Source organism: Hipposideros armiger, unplaced genomic scaffold (assembly GCF_001890085.2).
Source record: "Hipposideros armiger isolate ML-2016 unplaced genomic scaffold, ASM189008v1 scaffold_736, whole genome shotgun sequence".
NCBI lineage: Eukaryota > Metazoa > Chordata > Mammalia > Chiroptera > Hipposideridae > Hipposideros > Hipposideros armiger.
The window spans coordinates 478,222-502,703 of NW_017732086.1; the positions used below are offsets into that span (position 1 = coordinate 478,222).

At 39.1% G+C, this 24,482-nt stretch overlaps 1 protein-coding gene across 1 annotated transcript in view; it reads right to left on the reverse strand.

The window, feature by feature from the left end:
* ME2 (malic enzyme 2) overlaps positions 1-24,482 on the reverse strand; it is a 54,550-nt gene that overhangs the window by 18,182 nt on the left and 11,886 nt on the right. The window contains exons 2-7 of the mRNA XM_019627591.1: positions 16,677-16,794; positions 11,444-11,577; positions 7,019-7,168; positions 4,735-4,810; positions 3,475-3,636; positions 2,977-3,080 (exon numbers count right to left, since the gene is read on the reverse strand). Of these exons, the coding sequence (XP_019483136.1) occupies positions 2,977-3,080; positions 3,475-3,636; positions 4,735-4,810; positions 7,019-7,168; positions 11,444-11,577; positions 16,677-16,784 (734 nt within the window). The 5' untranslated portion in view covers positions 16,785-16,794. The remainder of the gene's footprint in view (positions 1-2,976; positions 3,081-3,474; positions 3,637-4,734; positions 4,811-7,018; positions 7,169-11,443; positions 11,578-16,676; positions 16,795-24,482) is intronic.

Sequence of the window (24,482 nt, forward strand, 5' to 3'; positions counted from 1 at the left end):
GGATATTAATCTGTATAAACTATTTCCAAGTGCCCAGAAGGGTGCAGAGCAGAGATAAGCTCTAAATAACTTCCTAAAAAGGAAGAGATTTTGTCTCTGAGTCTCAAATAAATATGCTATGTGTAGTCTCATTATATTAGCAGTTAAACAGCACACAGCAAGTATATAAATGAGAGGTTAAAAAATATTGGGTTGGGCTCGCCGAGAGGCGCGATGGTTAAGAACTGGCTTGGGACGCTAGAGGGACCCAGTTCGGATCCCACATATGAGGGCCAGTGACACTGCCCTCCACAGCTAAGATGCTGAACAACAGCTCAACCTGGAGCTGGGCTGCCATGAGTCGCCGGCGACGGCGTAGGCTGCAGCCCCTGTGGCAGTGGGTTGCCATGGGCTACCATGTGTAGCCAGCAGCCGCAGTGAGCGGCCGTCCAGAAGCCGGCGACTGATCTGCCTCGCCCGGGAAGAGCGCAATGATGGTGCCAACTTGGGCCAGTGAAGCAACGTCCTCCACAACTAGACGGAAGAACAAAATGACAGCAACTTGTCTGTTCCCCTTCTCCCAATTCCCCAGCACTATTCCCATCCCCGCAATTCCCCAATAAAAATCTTTAAAAAAAAAATTTTTAAATTGGGTTGTCGGAAAAGTCATGATGTATTTTTTCTGTTTTTCGTTGTAAACATGCGCCATGACTTTTCCGACAACCCAATAATTGCTGCATGAGTTCACTGGTATTCAGGAAAAGACATCAATCATCTTGGTAAGATGGGGTAATAAGGTGAAAAGGAGGCGGGACTTTATTTGGACCCTGAAAGAATAGAAAAGAAAGTCAGGAGGTAGGAAGAAAAGCAAGGTTATTTTGGTGACCCTAAATTTTCAACAGTCTGGCTATATTTCAGGGTTTATATGAAAAGATAAGGGAGAAACTGGTTAAGGTCAGTTAGGTCCAGATAAGGGAGAACTTTGAATGCCAATTTAGAGAATGGGGACTTGATTCTGTGTCCAATGTAGAATCACTAAAGGCTTCAGAAAAGGGAAGAGTTCACGTAAGACGCCCTTCAGGAAGGATCAACCTACCACTGATGTGTAGCACATATCGGTGTGGGGAGAGTTGAGAAAGACAGGAGAGGCAGCTAGGAGGCTACCAAGGTATGAGGACAAAACAGTCTGAAGCAAAAGCCATTGGAAGTGAAAGGGACAATTATGAGACATTAGAAAGAACAAGCAGAACTTGAAGATGAAGACCAAGTGAGAGTGAGAAGTACGTTAAAACATTAAGGCAACCTGGATGACTAACTAAGATACTATTTGATTGTCTAAGATAGGCAAGTGAGGGGAAGGGCAGGGGGTGGCTATTTCTGAGATGAGGAAAAGTTTAGTTTTCAATATGTCAACTCTGACTCTGAAAAGGAATTTATTTTTTAATAGCGTCTATGTAGCAATAATTTAAAAGGTAGGGGAGGGCCAGGTCATAAAGATAGGGCTAGGTCATAAAGGTAAAGAGCTTGAACTTTATCCTATGGCGACAGAAAACCTCTGAGAGATTTCAAGCCAAAGAATGACCTAACGAAGTGTTTTAAAAAGATGAATATGGTGGTAATGTGGAGATAAACTGAAAAGGAGAGAAACTGGAGGAAGATGTAAAAGAATCCAGAAGAGAGATGAGAACCTACAGAAAGGCTGTGGCAATGGAAGACAGGTCTATTTCTGAGGCATTTAGGTGGTAACACCAACTGGATCTGACGACTGACTGACTGTGTAGGGGGTTGATGGAGAAGGAGGAAGAATCAAAGATAACACCAAGATCAAAGGTTTGGCAATAGGGTGAATGTTACTGCCATGGATAGAGGCTGGATACATAGAAGATAAGCAGTTGGAAAGGGAAGTTGTATGGGACACGATTGTGAAAGATCAACAGAATGTCTGCATGGAGAATTTCAGTTGTTAGAAAGGTTAGGCCTCAGAGAGAGGTGGGACTACACAGATGGGTTTTCACAGGTTTAGGAGTCACATGCATAAAGCCCATCGCTGACATGACTCCAAGAGAAGAGAACTATGTACTCATCCGCATTTCATATAAGAGAACAAGAAGAACCAGTGAAGATGACAAAAGAAAAAAAAAAGACCTAGTTAGGAAAGTCTTTTAGCAATCAGGAGAAGAGAGAATTTCAAGGATGTAGGAGTAGAAAACTTGGTCAGATGCTGCAAAGTGGTGGAGACAGAAGAGGCCCAAATGGTAGCGAATTTGAAACATGAAAGCAATAGGGCTGGCCGAGTGGCTCAGCTGGTTAAGAGCATGAGCTCTGAGCAACAGGGCTGCCGGTTTGATTCCCACATGGGCTAGTGAGTGCGCCCGAGCTGCTAGCTCAGCTGGTAAGAGCACATGCTCCTAACAACAAGGTTGCCGGTTCGACTCCCGCATGGGATGGTAGGCTGCGCCCCCACCCCCACCCCCGAAACTAAGATTGAACACAACACCTTGAGCTGAGAGGCTGCAAGCTGCTGACGGGGGGCCAGATGGTGACTGGACTTGGAGCTGAGCTAGCTGCACCCTCCACAACTAAGACTGAAGGACAACAACTTGGCTGTTTCCTTCCCCAATTCCCCAACGCTGTTCCCCTTCCCCAATTCCCCAATAAAATCTTTTAAAAAAAATAAAACATGAAAACTGTACGAGTTTCACTGGAATGGGAACGTGAGCCTGGATGTCAAGGGCTGAGAGAACGAGACAGTGGGCTTATGATAAGAGCAGTGCGTGCAGACTTCACTCAAGACGTCAGAAAACTCAGGAAAGCAAGGCAGAGGATGTGGGGTATCACCATTATCAGCACATCTGATCAGGCAGGAAAAGAACCCCCGTTCTCAAAAATTTAATCTCCTTCTACCTATCTTCACAAGAGATGAGGAAAACATAACAAAACTGTGATTTTTTTAATTAAAAATGCTTTTATATACTCAAACTTAAAAAAAAAAAATACCTGTCTGTAATGGCTTTCATAAACTCATCAATCAGGTCGTCGTAACGTTGTGATCGATCTCTTTTCTGATATAAGCCCATGTAAAATGGGTCCTTTAAGAGTGCCTATAAAATAGAACAAATGTAAAGAATGAGTCATTTTGTTTACATAACCAGTTTAAACACATTTGGTAAAACAAAAATTGCAAAATAAAAAAATAAGGTAGTTTTTTAAACCTTATTGCCCTTCTTCAAGAAACTTTGAATAAGCTTAATTTACTATTATTTGTATAAATATTAAAAGCAGAGTTTAAGACAAGGACTAACACCTAGTCACAAAAATTTCCCTTATATTATCTTTAAAAGAGGACTGTAATGAAAATAAATTGGTGGAACATTTGAGATCTTGCTCCCCTGCATATGTCATCAGTTTTACTCAAATAAACTCTTATAAAAATATAAAACAAATTTTTTTTCCAATATGGGAGGAGGATCAGAGGGGGAAAATGATTTTACTTACTGGATTATCAGTTCCTACGTCAATACACACAGGCAGGCACCTATCAGGCCGTATTCCTGCACAAGCTGTATACAAACAAAGTTTTCCTACTGGAATTCCCATTCCATAGACACCCAGATCGCCAAGACCCAGAATTCTCTCTCCATCAGTCACCACAACAGCCTTAATTACAAAAAATAAAAATAAATAAATGCTGTCAAAAATGGGACATTAAAGAAAAGCATTTTTAAAATATTTTATATTTTCACTCTCACTTTAAAAAATAAAATTGCTTCTTGACTAACTTCCAAAGTAAATCAACCTAGAATAATTAAAATTCTAGAATTTCTAGAGTCTAGATGTCAAAAAGAGAATTAATTAGATTTGATTTCCTCTGTCTTTGGTTTAGGAACAGAATGTTTCTGACTGGAGAATCAACTTAAATATCTTCATAAAGACTAAATCAGGGAGAGGGGAACAAACTTCTGATAGAGATTACCCATTAGAGAAAAATAAAAGTTTAGAAATAAACAACATGCTACTCCAACATAATAACCTAAGCCAAACAAGAAAAACCTTAGCAAGGATGAAAGAAGAAAAGATCTAGAATAAAAAATATACCTACCTACAAGGTTTTAAGATAATACTGTCAGTTTAATTATCTGACCAATTTTTTTCTAGATTATCAGAACTAATGATTATTCAGCAAAGATGATTTTAGTGAGGAAGGCATGTAATAAAGGCACGTAAGATTACTGTGTGTAATAAACACGAAAGCCTAACAAAAGATCTTAAGTCGTTAGATTTTATTTTGTGAAAGACAGCCATACTGACCAATATATTTGCCAGATTTGCAACTCTAAAGAGTTTTATACTTGCTTAAGGATCTAAATCTATCAAGATTTAGAAAAAAGGCATAATAAATCCTCCCCAATGCACAACAGTAAGTTTCTATGATGTTTTAATAATATATATTATTAACTGATTAGCAATTGAAATGGAATAATATTAATTGGAATAGAAAATAATAATTGAAATAGAAAAGGAACATTGAGAAGGCAAGAGACAGCAGCAGGCTCAATTTCTTTCCCAAAGTCAAACGCTATACCAGTAACCCATTTTACAGTTATTACTATTATGATCCCCTCAGGGTGCTAAATCTGCATGTATATAAGTGCAAAATAAATCACGGCAGCAATGAAAAATTGTTCTTGGAAATTTAGAGGTAACTTACAAGGAAAAGAAAAAACATTGGGAAAAGGAAGGTTGTGCTATTAGTACCTTAACATGATTTTCTGGCCAGTTATCCACAATTGATCTAACATGACCTCTGTCTGAGATCGAAATAAATAATCCCCTGCAACAGAACAAAAACACCTTTGCATTTCACAACAGTTTTTTGCTTTTTCTAAGTCTTCGTTCACAATGGGAATATTTAGATATTTTAATAAAACATCAAGACACGGTATAATTTCCAAGCAGATTTAGCTAAGTCACACTGGTAAACATTTTCAACTATTAATACTTAAAATTACAGGCTCTGTAACTGCGTTGCAACAAAGATTTTTAAATGATGTGATCATTTTACACAAGAAGAAATGTATCCACCTATCATTTTCAAATAAACTCAATACACCGCCAGTAAAAGGCAATATAAAAACAAACTGCCAATGCAGAAGAGCAAAATAAGGCTAAATAAACTTCTTCTGCTAAAACTCACTGAAACTGAAAATTTGAAGGAGCAAGAAGGGAGAGAAGAAAACTCAGCAATTGCACATAAAAAATGAAATCCTTAAAGCATTAGAAAAAAGTGAAGAGTTGTTTAAAACACACTGAGATCATTAATCTAGATTTCAAAAAATGAAGGAAGGGAGGAAGGAAGGAGGGAAAAAGAAACCCAACAAAAACACAGGTTCTAGGCAGAGATGAGGGCCAGCGGTCCCAATGCTTTCACATGGATTCTTACACCTAACCTTCTCACTGGTATCTTAACTTGGGCATTACTATCCTAGCTCAAATCATTTTATGAGGTTGTTGGAAAAGTCATGACATATTTTTTTCTACATTTTTCGTTGCAAAAATGCGTCGTGACTTTTCTGACAACCCATAGTTAAACAGTTTCTGGACCATAATAGAATCACCTGATGAACTTTTTTAAAATGCCAGGGTCCCATCCCAGAGATTGTGATTTAACTGGCCTGTAGTTTAGATCAACTAACCATGATTTACTGACCATCTTCTAGGTAAAAAACAAACAAAAAAACCCCACTGCAGCAGTCAGTACACTACATAAATGATACACAGCATCTGTCCTCATCCAAAGTCATGCTCTCTGTTTCATGTCAGCTCTTAGCTCTGGGTGCACATCAGAAACACACCAGTAGCTTTATGAAAACGCCAAAACTTGGGCCCAAATTAGACTAACTGAATCAGAATCTCTGCAGGTGGGGCTCAGGCACCAGGATTTTTTTTAAGTTTCCTCTTGTCCTTTCATCTGGACTAAGAACCAGTATTCGAAGTGAAAAACAAAATTGTAAAAGAGTTGGGTAACGCCATAGAAATGTTTCAGACACATTCACTGATGGCACCACACAGGACAGAACAGACAGTGTTAAAGTGTCTTCCAGGGGCGACCAGCAACGCCATCACCATGGTGGTCATTACATCTGGACTCCAGACCTTTCTCTTTTTCATCAGAATCTTGGGAATGGGAAGGACAGGGGAGCTGGCAGGGATCAACATGCTGAGTGAGTCCCACAGGTGTTTCCTATGCACAGTAAGGTCTGAAAGCCACTAGAATAGATGAGGACAGGCTGAAGATAAACGCTATCACACATGGTGTGAATTTCTCCATTTATATCAACATGCGAGCAGGGAGTGAGATGTAAGGATTGAGGAAAACGACAGGTGAGAGGAACAAGACAGGAAAACTCTAAGAAAAAAATAGCAGTGATGTAATACTTATAAGTTTACAAACAACCTCACATCAGTTTCCTCATCTGACCTCCTCAGCAGCTCTTTGATAGGTGCTGGTATCCCTATTTTATGATAAGAAAACAGATTGAGGGGGACAGGGTGACTTGCTCAAAGGCTTGAGTCAAGGCCCATTCCAGTCTCTTTCCACTTAAAACATTTGGAGATGCTATTTGAAATCAAAATTCATGAAAGTTCATAGAAAGAACAAACAACAGAAATGAAAGCTGACCAAAAAATGAGAATCAACCTCTTAATTTGGTCAGATTGTCAAAAACATAAATAATTCTGGAGAATCTGCCACCAGAATTTAGAGTACCCTTTTTTTGGTACAAAAGGCACAATTCCTCTAACAATCATAATAAACGTAAAGAAGATAAGGTAAGAATGATGCTATTTCTACAAAAACAAAAGTTATGAATATGTCGAGTTTTTATTAATCCCTTTTTGTCCAAATTAAGCTTTTGTGAGGTGGGAAATGTAGTTGAGATAAGACTGCAACAAATAAAATAGAAATGTAATAGGTGTCATGGAGTGATTTTTTTCCTACACAATAATCATTTTCAAATATATTTTAAAAAATAAGTCTTACTTAGGCCTTCTAAAGATGTGTCCATACTGGGAGCAGGCAAGACCAACTGTTGGTGTATACACAATTGGCATCAGATTTTCAATATCGTCTTGCAGTACTCTATAAAACAATTTCTCATTTCTTTCTTGGATTCCCATTATGTAGATGTATCTGGAATTAAGCACAGTAAATAATGTCTATGTCAGCCAGTATTAATTCAAAGTTTTGGCCTTTGAAAGTTAAATCTAATCATCTAAATTGAGGGCCACCCCCTCTCCCGGAAAACAAAATCCTAAATTATCATGACTTAACACCCAGGAGTAAAAATTAACAAAAATTAAAATATATGTAAATGGTAGCAGCTGATGATGATGATGAAGAGAATAACAGCAGAAACAACAGCTAACATTCACAGAGCCCTCAATGTGAGTCAGGCTCTGTACCAGGCACTGGAAATGCAAAGATTACCATGAGCCTCCCCCTTCACCCCTCCCTTCTCCCCCTACACACACACACACACACACACGCTTAGGGGAACTAATCTTCAAGGTGACTGACATGTAAATAAGGAAGCAAAATAAAGTGGCATTCATTCAAATATTTACTAAATACTAACTATGTGGCACTATTCTAAACTCCAGGGATGTAAGAAGTGCCCCCCCCCCGTCCTCATGTATTGCGTTGTCAGAAAAGTCATGACGTATTTTTTCTGTTTTTCACTGTAAAAATGCGTCATGACTTTTCCAACAACCCAATAGTTCATAATCCAGTAGGCTTATAAACATTATAAGGTCTATACAAAGCACAGAGGTAGCACATACAAATATATAATGTCTTCTATATAAATATAGAATTCATATAAATATATAACATCTTCTATATAAATATAGAATTCACATAAATATAAAAATAATGTCCTCTAAAAAATAAAGCTTAGAAAAACATTGACTTGAAAAACCAGTAATCATCCTGAATGAAATGTCTGAAACAGACTTATTATTCTTTCCCCAAACATACTTCTCCTCCTGTTATCATCCAAACAAATGGGAACTGCAAAGTCCATTCTTGATTTCTTCCTATTCTACCCTCTCCTACTCCAATCTAGTAAGTCAAAAAGTCCCACAGAGTTTGCCTGCTAAATATCTTTCAAGTACATCTATTTCCCTCCTTCACCCTCACCCAGTCCAAGCCACCACCATTTCTTACCTGGGCTGCCTCAAGAACTTTCTAACTTGTTTTTATATACACGCTTTTTCTTCCCTGCTCCAATCTATTCTTCTCTTAAAAACATAACTCGGGCCGGCCGAGTGGCGCGATGGTTAAGAACTGGCTTGGGATGCCAGAGGGCCCCGGTTCGGATCCCACATATGAGGGCCAGTGACACTGCCCTCTACAGCTAAGATGCTGAACAACGGCTCAACCTGGAGCTGGGCTGCTGTGAGTCGCTGGCGATGGCGTGGGCTGCAGTCCCTATGGCAGTGGGTTGCCATGGGCTACCGTGTGTAGCCAGCAGCCAGCGTGAGCAGCCAGCAGCCGCTGTGAGCGGCCGTCCAGAAGCCGGCGACTGATCTGCCTCGCCGGGAAGAGCGCAATGATGGTGCCAACTTGGGCCAGTGAAGCAACATCCTCCACAACTAGACTGAAGACCAAAACGACAGCAACTTGTCTGTCCCCCTTCCCCAATTCCCCAGCACTGTTCCCATCCCCCCAATTCACCAATAAAAATCTTTAAAAAAAAAAAAAAAACATAACTCTAACCATGTCTCCTGTCCTTGAATGGCTTCCAAACACCAGTTACAGAGGCGTAAGCTCCTTAAAGAGTTATCAAGACCTCCACCTACTTTTCAGCCTCAAACTCATAGTGAATTTACTTCAGGTCCTCAAATGCATCACAACTCTTACCTTGGAGTTGCTGCCTACGAGGCACCCTTTGCCTGAACACCCTGTATCCAGGTTTAGGCCTATTCTGATGCTCTCCAAAAGCAGCTCAGCATGGCACGCTCATTCTCTGAGGTCCTCCTCTGCCTGTTCCCCATCCCATCACAGGCACCATTAGATTTCCCTGTTTTCAGGTCCCACCACACTTCACTCTCTCTTCTGTAACCCTCACTCCACCTCCTGACTTTCTGTCTTCCAGCCAGCCCAGATGACATCATGAGTTTAGGACGATCACCCTACATACTTCCATATTTCCAGGAACTAGCAAAGTATGTGGACTACAACTGGTATGCACATATTTGGTGAGAAAATTGAACAAATTCCATTTAGAAGAGGAATAATATTTCCACAGAATGCTACTGTGGGCACAAATAATACCAATAGGTAGAAATTAAAAGGAAGGAGATTTCTCCTCAGTATAGGGAAGAAAACTAACAACTGGGCTATTAAGACTGAATAGCTTTATGAAATAGACAGCAGAAATGTTAAGGAAAGAACAGATGACCTATCAGGCATGTGACAGAGGGAAGCTGTGGAATTCCTGGATCTCCTAATGTTATCACCTTCACTTCACTTCACTTCAGTCACTCCTCTGAGGACCTCACATCGGATCATGTTGTCCTCACCTAGGACTATTACAGCTCAGAAATCTTGAATGCCATTATTTCACTGTGATCCTCCACCCTTGGGCTAGCTATACGATGTCCTTGCTTCAGTTCCTCGCGGGATCTCTTGCTCCTCGATTGCTTCATTTCCTCCCATTCTATTTGCTCCCTTCTGGCTCCTCTTCTTACCCCACTCTGGGTCCCATGATCAAGTCTTGCACTCTGAACAAATTTCTCACCATCATTACCACTTAGGAGACTCCCTTCCTATCTTTATCACTGCACCACCTTTCCACAGTGTCTGCCTTTTCTTTCTGTGAAGGCAAGGGCTGGAATTTTTCCTTTTTGCAGTTCCAGCGCTTAGAACAATGCCTGACACCTAACAGTCCTGAATTAATATTAGCTGAATGAATTAATGCAGCATCTCTGCCAGCCCAGCTAACCCCAAACGTGAATCAATGTTACATGTCACCTTTTCCATGGAAAAATACTGTTGCTGGGCCGAATGACATCAATACAAACAAGATCATGTCACTAGGCCTTCAGAGCTACTTTCATCCCTTTAACCTTTTCTTGTTTGCATTCACCTTGTGGCTAAATCAGCTCTTCCAAACATTTATCATCCTCCTCACCAGTCCCATTCAACCTTGGTCCTTCGAAATCTTAGCCACTACCTTCATATTCCACATCATAAAAAAAATCAAGGTCATCAGGTGGATGAGATCTCACAACCTGTGCTCCATCACCTGCATAGTTTATCCTCACTTATTCCTGTATTCTTTGCTCTTGCCTCAGACAATGAGCTGTTCTTTTATTCTTGTTCCAGGCCAGCCTTTCTACCTCTGCACTTGACTCTAAGCCCTTGTCCTTTCTCTGGGATCTTGTTCCGTCGATGCCCCTTTCTCCTGGTCTCATTCCTCACAGCCATGAGCGTGTTCAAATTCCTTCCAGCCTGAAATATACCCACCGTAAGCCCGAGTCCTGCTTTATTTACTGTTCAATGTCTTCCTTCCCCCCTTTACCTAAACTTCTTCAAAGAGCCTGCATTTCTTCCCCTCCCATTCACTTCTCAATTACAGTCTACTTTTGCCCCATCACATCAAAAAAATCCACTCTTACCAGTCACCAATAATCAATAATCTCCTATACTTAACCCAACAGGTATTTTTAATCCTGTATTTAGACTGATCCCTCTACCCAAGAGACCTTGTCCTTCGTTCTCGTTTTGCTAGCTACCTGTCACACACTGTTTGAAATTCAACTAGGCCTCGCTTCCTTCAGGAAGCTTTATCTGATTTCCCAGGTTGGATTAGGTGCCCCTCTTAGCGCTTTCAGGATACAGTCTGCATATACCTTTTTCTCACTGTCCTGCATGCTGTAGTACAGAGTAAATGGCAGACACAGTTCACCTGTCTATTGATGAGCTCCTAGGAAGGAGGGCTGTGCATTACTGGAGAGGACATGCACGCGCCTAGGCCAAGTTCAGTTACTCCTCTTTTTCACTCCTCTAAGTGTCCTAGATTGGATGATATATTATATGGTCACCCTATTTACTACCCACTTTATATCCCACAGTGGCACACACAAAGTAGGGATCAATAAAAGTTATTGAATAGAATGGGTGCAGATTAGATGATAGCCTTTGCTTCTATTATTCCATTCAAACCTGAAACGCTCTCTGATTTTAAGCATAAAAAGCTGATTTCAGCTAAATTTTATAATAGTGCACACAAGTGAAACGTTCACTGTGATGAAGGAAATACCATTTCAAAAATAACAGTTAACTGACAAAAACACAAACTTCATTATGACACTGTATATTTCTCATGCCATTATAACCATAAAATTCCCAATTTTCCAGATTATAACATCAATAAAAACTAAACATCTAATCAACTCTTACTTTTCCAAAGGGCAACTCAATTTTTTCACGTTTTTATGGAATCGTAAGGCTTGAATATCTTGTGTCTCTATTTTGGGAGGTAGAAGTCCTTGAAGACCAAGCATTTGTCTTTCCTGTAATGTAAACGCCATTCCCTAAAAAGGAGAAATAAAAGGATTAAAAATGATTACTTACTGGGCTAGCAACAGTGCTGTCTCACAAAATGTAATTTAAACATAAATTTTTTTAAAAATCAGTGAGATGTCATTTTTGCCTGGACTGTCAAAAATTCATAAGATTGATCATATCTAGTATTGAAGAGGGAATGTTAAGAGTTACTCTCACATTCCATTGCTGGAAATGTAAACTGGTTTAGGCTTTGGGGAAGACAATTTTAAAGTAATCTTAAATTTTTTAATGCACATACTCTATAATAAAGTAATTCTACTTCTAGAAAGCCATCCTAGATAAATATTCATACATAAAGAGGCATATGCAAAGAGATTAGTTCTATTATAGCACTGTTTCTAGTTCTCTTGGCTATTACAAACTAAAAGTCCATCAATTATGGAAGGGCCGGCCGAGTGGCGCGATGGTTAAGAACTGGCTTGGGATGCCAGAGGGCCCCGGTTCGGATCCCACATATGAGGGCTAGTGACACTGCCCTCCACAGCTGGGATGCTGAACAACAGCTCAACCTGGAGCTGGGCTGACGTGAGTTGCCGGCGACGGCATAGGCTGCAGCCCCTGTGACAGTGGGTTGCCATGGGCTACCGTGTGTAGCCAGCAGCCAGCGTGAGCGGCCAGCAGCCAGCGTGAGCGGCCGTCCAGAAGCCGGTGACTGATCTGCCTCGCCCGGGAAGAGCGCAATGATGGTGCCAACTTGGGCCAGTGAAGCAACGTCCTCCACGGCTAGACTGAAGAACAAAGTGACAGCAACTTGTCTGTTCCCTTTCCCCAATTCCCCACCGCTGTTCCCATCCCCCCAATTACCCAATAAAAAAAAAAAATCTTTAAAAAAAAAAAAAGTCCATCAATTATGGAATAGTTAAGGAACCTAGGTATGTTATTTCTATACCATGAAATACCATGACACAAACACATATCTCTAAGTATGTAGTAGAAAATCTCCCAGATACACAGCTAAGAAGAAAAAAAAAAGCAAGTTGCAAATCAAAACACACATACTGCTAACTACACTGCTCCCAATAAAGTACATATACACAGATGCAGGCATACATTAGAAATGAAATCAACAGAATATAGTTTGAAAGAACATAACCAAACTGATAAGAGGGGCTACCCCTACTAGAAAGGAGTAAGGCAGAGTAGGAGGAGGAAGAAATTACATTTAAGCAAAAACCAGGGGCGGGGCGGGGGTGTGGTAAATGAGGGTAAACGGGGTCAAATATACAGTGATGAAAGAAGAACTGACTCTGGGTGGTGAACACACAATGTGATATATAAATGATGTATTAGAGACTTGTACACCTGAAATCTATGTAACTTTACTAACCATTGTCACCCCAATAAACTTTAATTAAAAAAAAAAAAGGAAAAACCTATGTTGTAAGAAAATTTTTTTCAATTTTTTGTATTCAATTATGGGTTAAATTCTTTGTATCAAAAAGACGTCAGTGAAAATGCCACCGTAAGGACTTCCAAAGATCATTTCCTCCACAAAAACAATAAGAACACTGGCCTAATCATCAGATTCAACTTTTTCAGAATTCTGGAAATTAACCAAAGGCCTCAGCAACAGAAAAGCATTTATTCAAGAAAAACAGCTGACTTTCAGCAAGAATAGCAAGCTTCATGGCATTTTAACTTGCCTTATTCCTCCTCTTTTCTCCCCAGCTACACAGCAGCCTTGAAAATGGCAACCACTGTGAGATAATCACTTGGCAAACCAGAGCCTGGTAGCCACTGGAGAGGGCAGAAGAGGTTGGAGATTGTTCTAAAGCCCTATACCCAGGGAACTGTCATTATGTGACCTGTCTGGTGGTTCCCTGGAAGACCCCACTTGCAAATCTGTCTTTATTTGACCTGACTTGGAGCTCACCCAGTGTGACTAGCCTTTTCCTCAGAAAAGCTTGTTAAAAACAATCAGAGGTAGTTACTTAACAGGGTAACTTCCTAAAGCAGTGAATTAATAGATGAGCCAGACAATAGTCTAACCAAAAAGATGAAAAGGAAAAGCTAAAAAATAAGAAGTCCATGGAGGGGCTTTGAAAACCTTGGATTTATTCCTGAGAATTTAGAAGTTCGTGTGCATAAGCTGTAGGCATGTTCACGAAAGACATGAGGAGGCCCTAAGCTCCCACCTCTGAGCAAATACAGGTAAACATGTATCTCTAAGAATGTAGGAGAAAGATCTCCCAGATACACAGGCAAATATAAAAGACAGTATAAATGTACTTTGTTTGTAGGTCTTTTTTTCTACTACCTGATTTAAAAGACAACTACATAAAGCAATAATTATAAATCTGTGCTGGTCATGCAACGTACAAAGACATAATTTGTATGACAAATCAGCACAAAAAGGGGGGTGTGGAGCTATACAGGGGCCAAGTTTTTGTATACTATTACAATTAAGTTGGTATCAGTTAAGTAGGCTGTTATAAAAATGATTAATTGTAATCCCCAGGGCAAACCACTAAGAAAATAACTCAGAAATAGGCAGGAAAAGAAATGACAAGGGAATTAAAGTGGTATACTAGAAAATATCTGTGTAACACAAAGGAGGGGAACAAAGAAGGAAGAGAAAGACAAAAGAGACATAACATTTAGAAAACAAATAGCAGAATGGCAGATGTAAATCTACCTTATCAGTCACTACACTACTGTAAATGGATTAAACTCTACAATGAAAATGCAGGGATTGACAGAATGGATAAAATAACATGATCCAATAAATGTCCACAAGAGACACACTTTGACTCAAAGACACAAATTAAGTGGAAAGTAAAAAAACAGAAAACTATATGCCATGTAAAAAATAACCAAAAAGAGAGCTGGTGTGGCTATATTAATAGACAAAACAGACCAAACATTGTTACTAGACAAAGACATGTTATAATGATGAAAGGTGCAATCCATTAAGAAGATACAATATGGGCCGGCTGAGTGGCTCAGTTGGTTAAGAGCTCGCTCAAGAGTTTGAGCTCTGAGCAACAGCGGTTAGAGTCCCGGCCCGAGCTGAGCAGCCGCTGAGCTGCCAACAGGTGGCAGGATGGCTCAGCTTAAAAAAAAAAAAAAAAGAAAGATACAATAATTATAAACATATATACATCTAACAAAAGAGGTCCAGAATATATGAAGCAAAAACTGACCAAAAGTTGAAGGGAGAAAGACAACAAGTTGGAGACTTCGGTATCTAATTTTCAATAACGGAGAAAACAACTAGGCAGAATTATCAACAAGTAAATAGAACACTTGAACACTATAAAGCAACCAGACCTCACAGGCACCTATAGAACAATATATTCAACAGCAGCAGGATACACACTTCTTCTCCAGTACACATGCCTTTAATTACTATTTTATTAATCACAGTGGCAACACACTCTTATAATAGTATTTATAAATATGTAAGAAATTATTAATTTAGTCTATAACGTTTGAAACACGAACTTGACTTCTTCTTTATATGGTTAAGTCCCCAAAGAGGGCATGACCTGCAAATTGGGAATCATTAGTCTATGTTCCTCCTTAAACAAACACAACAAAAAAACTCTTCCTGATTTGTTAGGGATTTCCAGAAGTGGTCCTTCAATGAGGTAACCATACAGATACAATCCAACCTTAGAGATTTCAGAAGGCCAAAGTGTTCGATTTTATTTTCTTTATAGAAGTATTATAATGTAGTTTAGACTATCTTCCTCCTGAGAATTCATTTGCCACAATGTACTTTATAAATTTCTTATAACACCCACAAAGTAGATTTTATATCCGTAAGGATAAAAATAAAATAAAACCAACATATGTATCAAATGTTTACTATACCCATGGCATTATAAAAGACACAAAGAAATTCTGAATGGTCTCTGCCCACAAGGAACATGAAATATACTTAAGAAACATAAAGTCATGAAAACGTATTTATATCATTTTTTTCAACAACAGCTTAAGACATGAGAAGCAGCACAAAGCAACATACATTGATTACTTGCCATAGGAACAGGAGGATAAAAACTGCTACAGGGTTTCAGAGATGGGAGTGATTATTCCCGTCTACGGTGGTGTGAAAAGGCTCGACAGGAGAACTGGGTTTTGTCCCTCATTAAACTTCATTTAATTCACTGCTTGCTGAATTCTCGTTCTGTGCCAGGTACCAAAAATGTAAAGATAAAGTGCTCTGGGTGACCCTTAGTCAAATTCCCCTTTGTAGGACGGAAAACCCTCAAAACATATCATGCTATCCAATTAAGTATCCCCCTATAATGGAAAACAAATGGGACTGAAAATTTCTTGACCGTTGTTTTAAAATAAATCACACCTTAATCTGAATGCACCATTCCCAAAAGGTAAATTTCACATATTGCAATAAACCCAATGGATCCTCTTGCAAGCTTCCTGCAAGAAATCTCTTTCCAGAATTATGTTTATTTACTATTTAATACTGCCCCTAAAACACAGAGAGGGACTTGCCCATTGAATCCAGCTTGGATCCAGAATAAAGGCATGACTACATCTCAATATTGCCCATCCTTTCTGCCCCAAGACTATGAAAAGGGTCAGAAGTTTCTCTTCTTTGAAGGAGTACAGTGACAATGGGCACAATCACTTGTGTGTAAAGATTTGTGTCCAAAAAGCTGTGTGGAGTTGGGGTGTGGGGTGGACATTAGATAAAATTTCATTTTACAATTCTGACCCTATCTTCCAAGGGCCCAACTGATTGGTCCAGGATGAGTACCTGATTTGAGCTGGATAAATCTAACTATCCCACATCTGGCCAAAAGTCCTGGCCAGACTGCCATTCTGGGGATTTTTCTAAGCTAGAACTAGGAAACAAAATCAATCCCTTACTGATGGTAGAAGTTGTGAGGGGTGAAATTCGGGAGGTATAAAGCAGCCATGATTCTTGCCATATGGAGAAAAGTGAAAAGTTCAGGCAGAGAAAGCAAATGCCTCTGAATAGTTTTAGTATAAAGCTACAAAATACAAAAATTTCATACTTTATCAGTCTACAATACATCAAATCAAACCTTTACCAGGAAGAGAGAAATAGTATGTTAGTATCAATGTGACTAACCTTGTTTGTTCTTGGGTTCAACATAAGTGGCTTGCCTTTCTCTTTTCTGTGCAAATAACGGCATGCCAGAGAACAAGGAGTGGCAACTCTTCTCAACCGGGACAGCATCTTCTCTCACCTGGGAAAACACAGCAAATAAACCACTGCTGAGAGACACATAACTGCACATACATCAGCTATCAGTTTCCAAAAGGCACTTATGTTTCCACAGGTGGTAACGGTCATAAAAGGTACCAATAAGGAGAAGGCAAAGATTTACTTTCCTGACAACACTCAAGTAACCACCATTGCTACAATCGCTTAGGTATCTACTACAGCGTGCTAAACATCTGCCCTTCTTCTAATCCACGGAAGTATGGCAAGGTATAGATCTCTCACTTAGGAGAGCAACAAGCTGAGAGGTTAAAAAACAAGACAACATTTAGTGAAGAGTGAAGGGAGTTCGACGTAAACGAGGGTAGGCGTTCAGCTTGAAGGTGAAGAAGTAAATAATAGGAAACCCTGGAACATACACATTCAGAGAAAAAAAAGCTATCCAAATTCTTATCTGGACTTAGAGTTTTAATGTATATAGTCAATGTTTAAATTTAATGTATTAAAATATTGTTTTTTATAAAACCTGTTATTTAATATTTAAAATACCATTCAAATCGGATGGTTTTGTCCTTTCACATCCATCCCAAATATAGGAATTTTTCAAAATTAAAACTGTACATTAATACATTATACATTAAATGTATGCATTAAATGTATTATAATGTAGTACATGTATTATAATGTAACACATTATAATACATTAAACCTTAAATATTTACTGATGGGGATATAATAGACTCTTCTGCGTATCAATTCTCCCATCAAAAATCAACTTGCAATGCCCATTTATTACTTTAATCGTTAGACATCACTGCAATTATAATACAGTAAGTTTTTTAATGGAATTTCTATTTGCAGAGACATCTATGGTTTGTGTATGGGGGTGCAGCAAAACCATTTACGTTGGTATTTTTTTAAGTAAATTTTAATGGAAGTGAGATTCACGTAACATAAAATTAACCATTTTGAAGTGAACGATTCAGAGGGATTTAGAAAATCCATGTTATGCAACTATCATCTCTTCTATCATTTTCATCATCCCAGAAGGAAACACCATACCTATTAAGCATTTGTCCTCCCTACCCCCGGGCAACTGCCAATCTGCTTCCTGTCTTTATGGATTTACCTATTCTGGATATTTCATATAAACGTGGTTCCTAAATATGGCCACAAAAACAAGAAATCTATATGATTATATGCATATCAAGAATCACAAGAAATGGGGACGCGAGTGGGTACTAGGACAGATGTTTAATGGTATAATCTTGCAACTAGTAAATAAATCCTAGAGATCTAATGCACAGTATAATGATTATAGACAATAATATTGTATCACAATCAACAAATTTGCTGAGACTGAAACTGGAGGGCAACCGAGTCCAGGGTTTGTGCTGACTGCGTAGCTCAGCCAATAAACCAACACAGAAATTGGGCTATAGCATAGCATTTATTATCAGAGCACTAGTGATATGAGAAAGCAGCAGGTTAACACCTTCAAAAACTGCCTTAACATTCTCAGACTGGCTTAGAGTATTTAAGGGAAAATCGGGGTGTTCCTCCAGAGGCTACATGAGCTTCCAGGGGTCTGCAGAGAGCCCGCCCTCTGGCTCTCCTGTGGCTTCAGCAACCCAGTAACAAAGATGGGAGTAGCCTGGGAAGAAAGCTACACCACTGAGATTGTGATCAAAAAGCCTAAGGGTATCAATCATAAATTTCAGGGTAATTTTCTAAACAGGAAACTGAGTGGGAGGGAACATTCGGCTGCAGGCGGTGATCTTTGTTAAACTATAGGTAGATAATGGAAGACGAGGCGGGGACACCAAGAGGCGGGGACACCAAGAGGCGTCTATTATAGGGGTCCCAACCAGACTCTGCTTCGAGACTAGAACTTAATTATTCCAAACACTTAAATAAAAGGATAATTATGCAATGTGGCAGATGTGCTAATTATCACTAAAATGGCAATATTACAATATATAAATGTACTAACATGTTGTACACCTTAAATTTACACAATGCTGTATGTCAAGTATATATCAATAGTCATAATAAAAAAGAATCATGAAACATACCACAAAATAACTGGCTTTCTTTCTTCTTGAAAGACATGTTACAAAAAAAAAATTCAGTCAAGTAAATGTGAAGATTCTAATTGGCTTTATTAAGTGATTCATGAATCAGGCAGCAACCTATCTAGTAAATATATAAAGGAGCTCTGAGGAGCTGTACAAATAGTGAGTTTTTAAATGCAGAAAGGAGTGGGACAAGGAAATCATAAACAAGAGGAAGGAGTATCTCACTCCAGGTAACCTTCCTTTGGGGAAAGGGCAGGGGTCCATGTGCAGGTCACCTCATTAGTGCTAATCAGGAAATGCCATATTGACTGATTAAAAGGTCCCATTCCTGGGGGAAACTGGAACTGCAATTAAATCTTGGTTTGTAGTCCTGGGGGCAAGTGACTCCATGTTGGCCCTGTTTATTTTTTATTTTTTTAAACAATTTCCCCCTTCTTGATGAGACTCTCAGCCTCACTGAGAGATGTGATCAAAATTTAAGGCATTTGCAGCATTCTCGGCTACTGCTCTATAGTTCTCATGGCTTTGAATGATCTTCCGTGTGATTTTTTTCTTTGCTGATTCCCAACAGTATTTACAGGTCATGACTTCAGGTTCACGATTTGTTTTTATGTCGGTCATTCTCTTCAGTCCTTTTCTGACCTTCCAGTCTTAGGAAGATCCTTTGCTTGGTGGGTAGCCACAGTGAACGCGCATTTAAAGCCTTTGAGAGAATATAGCGCGCCAGGATGAGTATTATGATTAGTATGAGCTGGATAATTCCCAGCGTCTGGCGTACACATTGGAGCCATGTCGTAGCCAGGTATTTGAGGAAACTAGAAGAATTCAGTCCAGTTTACAGGTATATAACAAAACATTAAAGACATTCAACAGGATTAGAATCTAATACCTACAAAGGTACAAACATACTTTTCATCTCAACAATTACCCCAATTTTTTACCAAAGAATCACAGTAAAACTAATTTGTTTGCCTTAAACTTGGTTTGAGTAGTTACTGTCAATTTAAGAAATGTCCAAACCTGTAGAGAAATTTCATGAATTTGAGTCAAACTGAAGACAATTGCCAGGAAGAAAAATCTCAATGGATTAAGAAAATGCCCAGGACAATGGGAGAAAGGCAGTTTTGCCCCTTATTTTATACATTAGAATCAAAGGATGAGACCTAAGAAGGGTTACACAAAATCCACTGGTGGTAGATCAAGGGGGTGGGAGAAAGCAAAGTGGGGAAGGGGAAATCTCTGGGATTGGATAAAAAGTAAAATCTACAGACACATACTTTTACATTGGTGGGTACAGGATAGTCAATAATTAAAATTTTACAGCACAGAGAGATGGTATTCAGGAAATAAGAGAACAATGTGGTCTCTTGCTCTGGTGTGGCCGGCTGTGCCCTGAGGGGTCGGAAAAAGGGATTACTCTGACATTTCCAAGGTTATGTTACTTTAGATGCTCACTTAAGATAAAGACTGACCTTTGTCAAGGAAGCTACAGGCCAACGATGTGACTAACCCCCATAACTGGCTTTTAGTCAGGAATTTTTATGTTCAGACCATCCTATGTGGTTAATTTTGGTCTCTGAGTTTGTAGGGCCTGCTATGCCCTGAGATTGTCAGGGCCCTTTTTCATCCACATTACTTAATTGCAACATGAACAGTGATTGATCATACATATAAGCTCTTTCTAAGACTGCTTTCTGGACCCTCTCATAAAGAATACCAGATTGGGGCCAGGTGAGGGGCTCAGTTGGTTAAGAGTTAGCTTAAGAGCACAAGCTCTGAGCAACAGGGCCAACGATTTGATTCCCACATGGGCCAGTGACGTTGCACCTGAGTTGAGCTGCAGCTGAGCTGCCAACAGGTGGCAGGATGGCTCAGCTGGTGAGAGCACATGCTCCTAACAATACTACCTATTCTATGGTGGGCTACGCCCGTCTGCAACTAAGACTGAACTTGGCACCTTAAGCTGAACTGCCGCCCGGATGCTCAGTGGATAGAACATGCGCTCTTAACAACAAGGCTGCTGGTTCGACTCCTGCATGGGGTGGTGGCTACACCCACCTGCAACTAAAACTGAACTCAGCGCCTTGAGCTTAGAGGCCACGAGCTGCCAACGGGAAGCCAGATGGCGACTGGCACTCTTCACAACTAAGATTAAAGAACAACAACTAAGCTGGTCCCCTTCCCCAATTCCCCAAAACTGTTCCCCTCCCTCAATTCCCCAATTTAAAAAAAACGAATCTCAGATTGAACTCTTAAAAGTTTCTGAGGCCAGGAAGCCAAGCCAGTGAATGGCCATCATATTTTACCTGCAATCGTATTTAATTCAAAGCCTTGGTAATATGGGTAGTCTTTTGGATCTCAAATAAATGTATGTGCTTAGAACTGGTTTCCTAGAATTTTTTGGTGACTTGAAACTTTAAAGTTTGCTGGCTAAATTAAATGATATAAATTTACCGAATATTTAGATCATTTCCAAATAAAATAAAATCCTGAAACATTAATTGTTAAACAAAGTCTATTTTTTGGCTTCTTATTGCAGAGAAACCATAAGATAAATTTGGATTGTACTATTAAAAAGGGCACGTTTCTAAAAACATACGAAATATATTTGCAGTAAAAGAACCTATGTTTCTGGACATTCTGAAATGTACTAATAAATTCGCCAATCTAAAACACATACTGATGTAAGATTATAATTTCACAGTTTTCATTCGAAATTGAGGCTTTTAAGGGTTAACATTTCAATACTGAATTGGCAATTAAAACTACTAGGAATACATGGGAAACAACCTTTAATTTAACGCAAGTAAAGTAGGACATGTTTAATAGAAGGTACAAAGTATGCAAATGAATTATTGAGGGAATTACAAGGAAAGTTGTAGAAGGTCTGTGAAAAGGAATCTTGAGAAAGGAAGTTCTGTGTCTGATCCAGCTGGATAACACTAACGAATTTACTATAAGTTTTAATATCAACAGTGTAACTTACGTAAAATTAAAACCCAGTGTTCTTTCATCTGCTACAAGGACAAAGTTTTCCTGCACAATTGGTATGCTATAAATAAGCAATTATAAAGGGAAAGCAAAGATTTTTGTGTTTTATTAAAATTATTTTCTGTGCTCTTTGTCATCAGGTCTTTGATTGCTTAGGTAAACCAAGTCCTCTTTATATTAAAAGAGCAAAATTTTGCTTACAGCTATTTAACTTTCTGGATTTGCCTGCAAAGTCTTTTATCATCATGATAGCTAAGTATGTTTCACACTGAACCTATGCTCCTACTTGACCAAGTATTTTAAAACTTTTGCTGTGTTTGACAAACTTCCCAAAATTCAAAAATTAAAGTCTTTTTCTTAACCTGAAAAATTTTTTTGAGATTTTTCAGGATTCCTGAACCATTTCAAAGGCGATCTCAACCTACCTCTCTCTATCAAAAAGGGGGGATTAGTGTTATTAAAATAAATGTTCTAGAAATGATACAAAATTTCTAAAACCTAAAAGGTTCTGAAATGTTTTCATTTGTAATTCCAGCTGATATCTTAAAATGTTGTATGTTGCAGAGAAAAACAAATTTCTTTGTCAATTTAGAACATACTGTTAAACTGGATGAGGAATGTAGAACACTAAGGAAAAACTAGATTCATAAAACTGCTAACAAAAAGATCAAGATCAATAAGAATTAACATGGGACTGCATATACTTACGAGGATGACTACAATTTCTATGACTTTATTTCAGATATTACTGGGGTTTTCTTTGGTCTTTGCTTTCTAGATAAGAGGAAATTTTTTCTCCTAAGCTACCGATGACCTACAGCTACTTGGTAAATTATGCCTTTGTAAGCAGAATTGAAACATTTATCTTTTCTTCCCTATCCAACCCCTCCAGAATTTGGAAACTTTGTGAGTATTCCTATTGTCATTGTCATGTAATTATTTGTTAAGTTCAATAAGAATCTGTTCTCCTTGTAACACCATTGGAAACATTGATTTTATTACCAAGGCTTTGATTGGAATGTCATGTTTGAGAAAGACATGCATAGTTACAGATATGATCACACAACTTTAAGGAACAAAGATTGACTTAGGGAAGCCTCCTTGGGAAAACTGGTCAGGTACTTACAGCATTAACAACCATCTTACCAGATCAGTTTAATCATTCAGCCTTCTCTGCTTTTGATATCCAATTTATCAAAGAAGGTGAAGAAATTAAACACCACAATTTACAATCACATGATAGAAAAGACACCTTCAAAGGACTCTTTACAGCCATAATGGAAAGGACCATATTAAGTACTCTCTTAACTAATCTGTGTGAAGCTAAATGTTGTAGACAGATAACCCAAGATTCTGGGCCAGGCCTGTATAATCTATACTTTCATTTTTCCTTACTTTAGTTCCTTCCTGTCTCACAAATAACATGATAGAAGAAGCACTTGCTATAATAGTTACTGTTTCCTCTTCCCCCTTAAATTCCTGCTTGCAAAGATTGCCTAACATCAGGTATCATCTTTAAACCTATTTCACAGGTCAAAACATGCAGCTCATTGCAAACATTGTCAAGGGTGTTTTATGTCTGGTGGTATCAATCCCAATAAAGATGCCACATTTGGAAGAATACTTTTTTTTTTTTTTTACTTTATTGGGGAACAGTGTGTTTTTCCCAAGACCCATCAGCTCCAAGTCAAGTTGTTGTCCTTCAATCTTAGTTGTGGGGGGCACAGCTCAGCTTCAAGTCGTTGCCGTTTTCAATCTAGTTGCAGGGGGGCGGGGTGTGCAGCCCACCATCCCATGCAGGAGTCGAACCAGCAATCTTGTTGTTAAGAGCACGCGCCCCAACTAACCAAGCCATCCAGCCGCCCAAGAACACTTTTTCGTTAAGCAGGCACTGCAATGGATGAATACGTAATTAGAAACTTAGAAACTTATCAAAAACCTTAGAGGAAATAGCTGGAGCTATCACCAAAGCAAAAACCAGGAGAAAAAATCTGTAAATTCCTTTGCACCGGTTGTGTTAGATGGAACTGCTCTTGACCATACCTAACCAAACAAGGTGGGGGTCTGATCTCTTAATGCCTCTTGTACTTGGATAAACAACCTGGTGAAGTACAGATGGAACTAGATAAAACCTGGACACAAGCCAAATGGTTAAATACAGTGCCCACTGACAGCTCGTGGTTCTTTGATACTCTCAGCTGACTGCCTTCAGGCATTGCCTCCTGGCTCAGATTTATTCCCCAAATTGGACTTAACATTTTAATTATTATTATAGGAATTTTTATTGTGATGAAACTGTTTTGTATAGCTTGATGCAGCACTCAGATAATGGTTGCTCAACGTTGAGAGATGATCACTAAGGCCTAGGAGACATCATATGAGAAACCTCAGGAAACTAAAGAGGATGTTTGACCTTCAAGGAACATGACAGTAGGGCCTTCCTCTGTCTGCTGCTCTTGTTGCTCAGATGTGGCACAAGGCTCCTAAGAAAACCACTTTCCTTCCTACAAGGGATAGGACACACCAGGAATGAGCCTTCCTGGTGATGAGGGATCAACAGTGGCAGGACACACAGGGAAGGAGCCTTCCCGGCAATGGAGGACCAAAGATGTTTTTAATATAACTAATCAGTGTTGCTATCCAA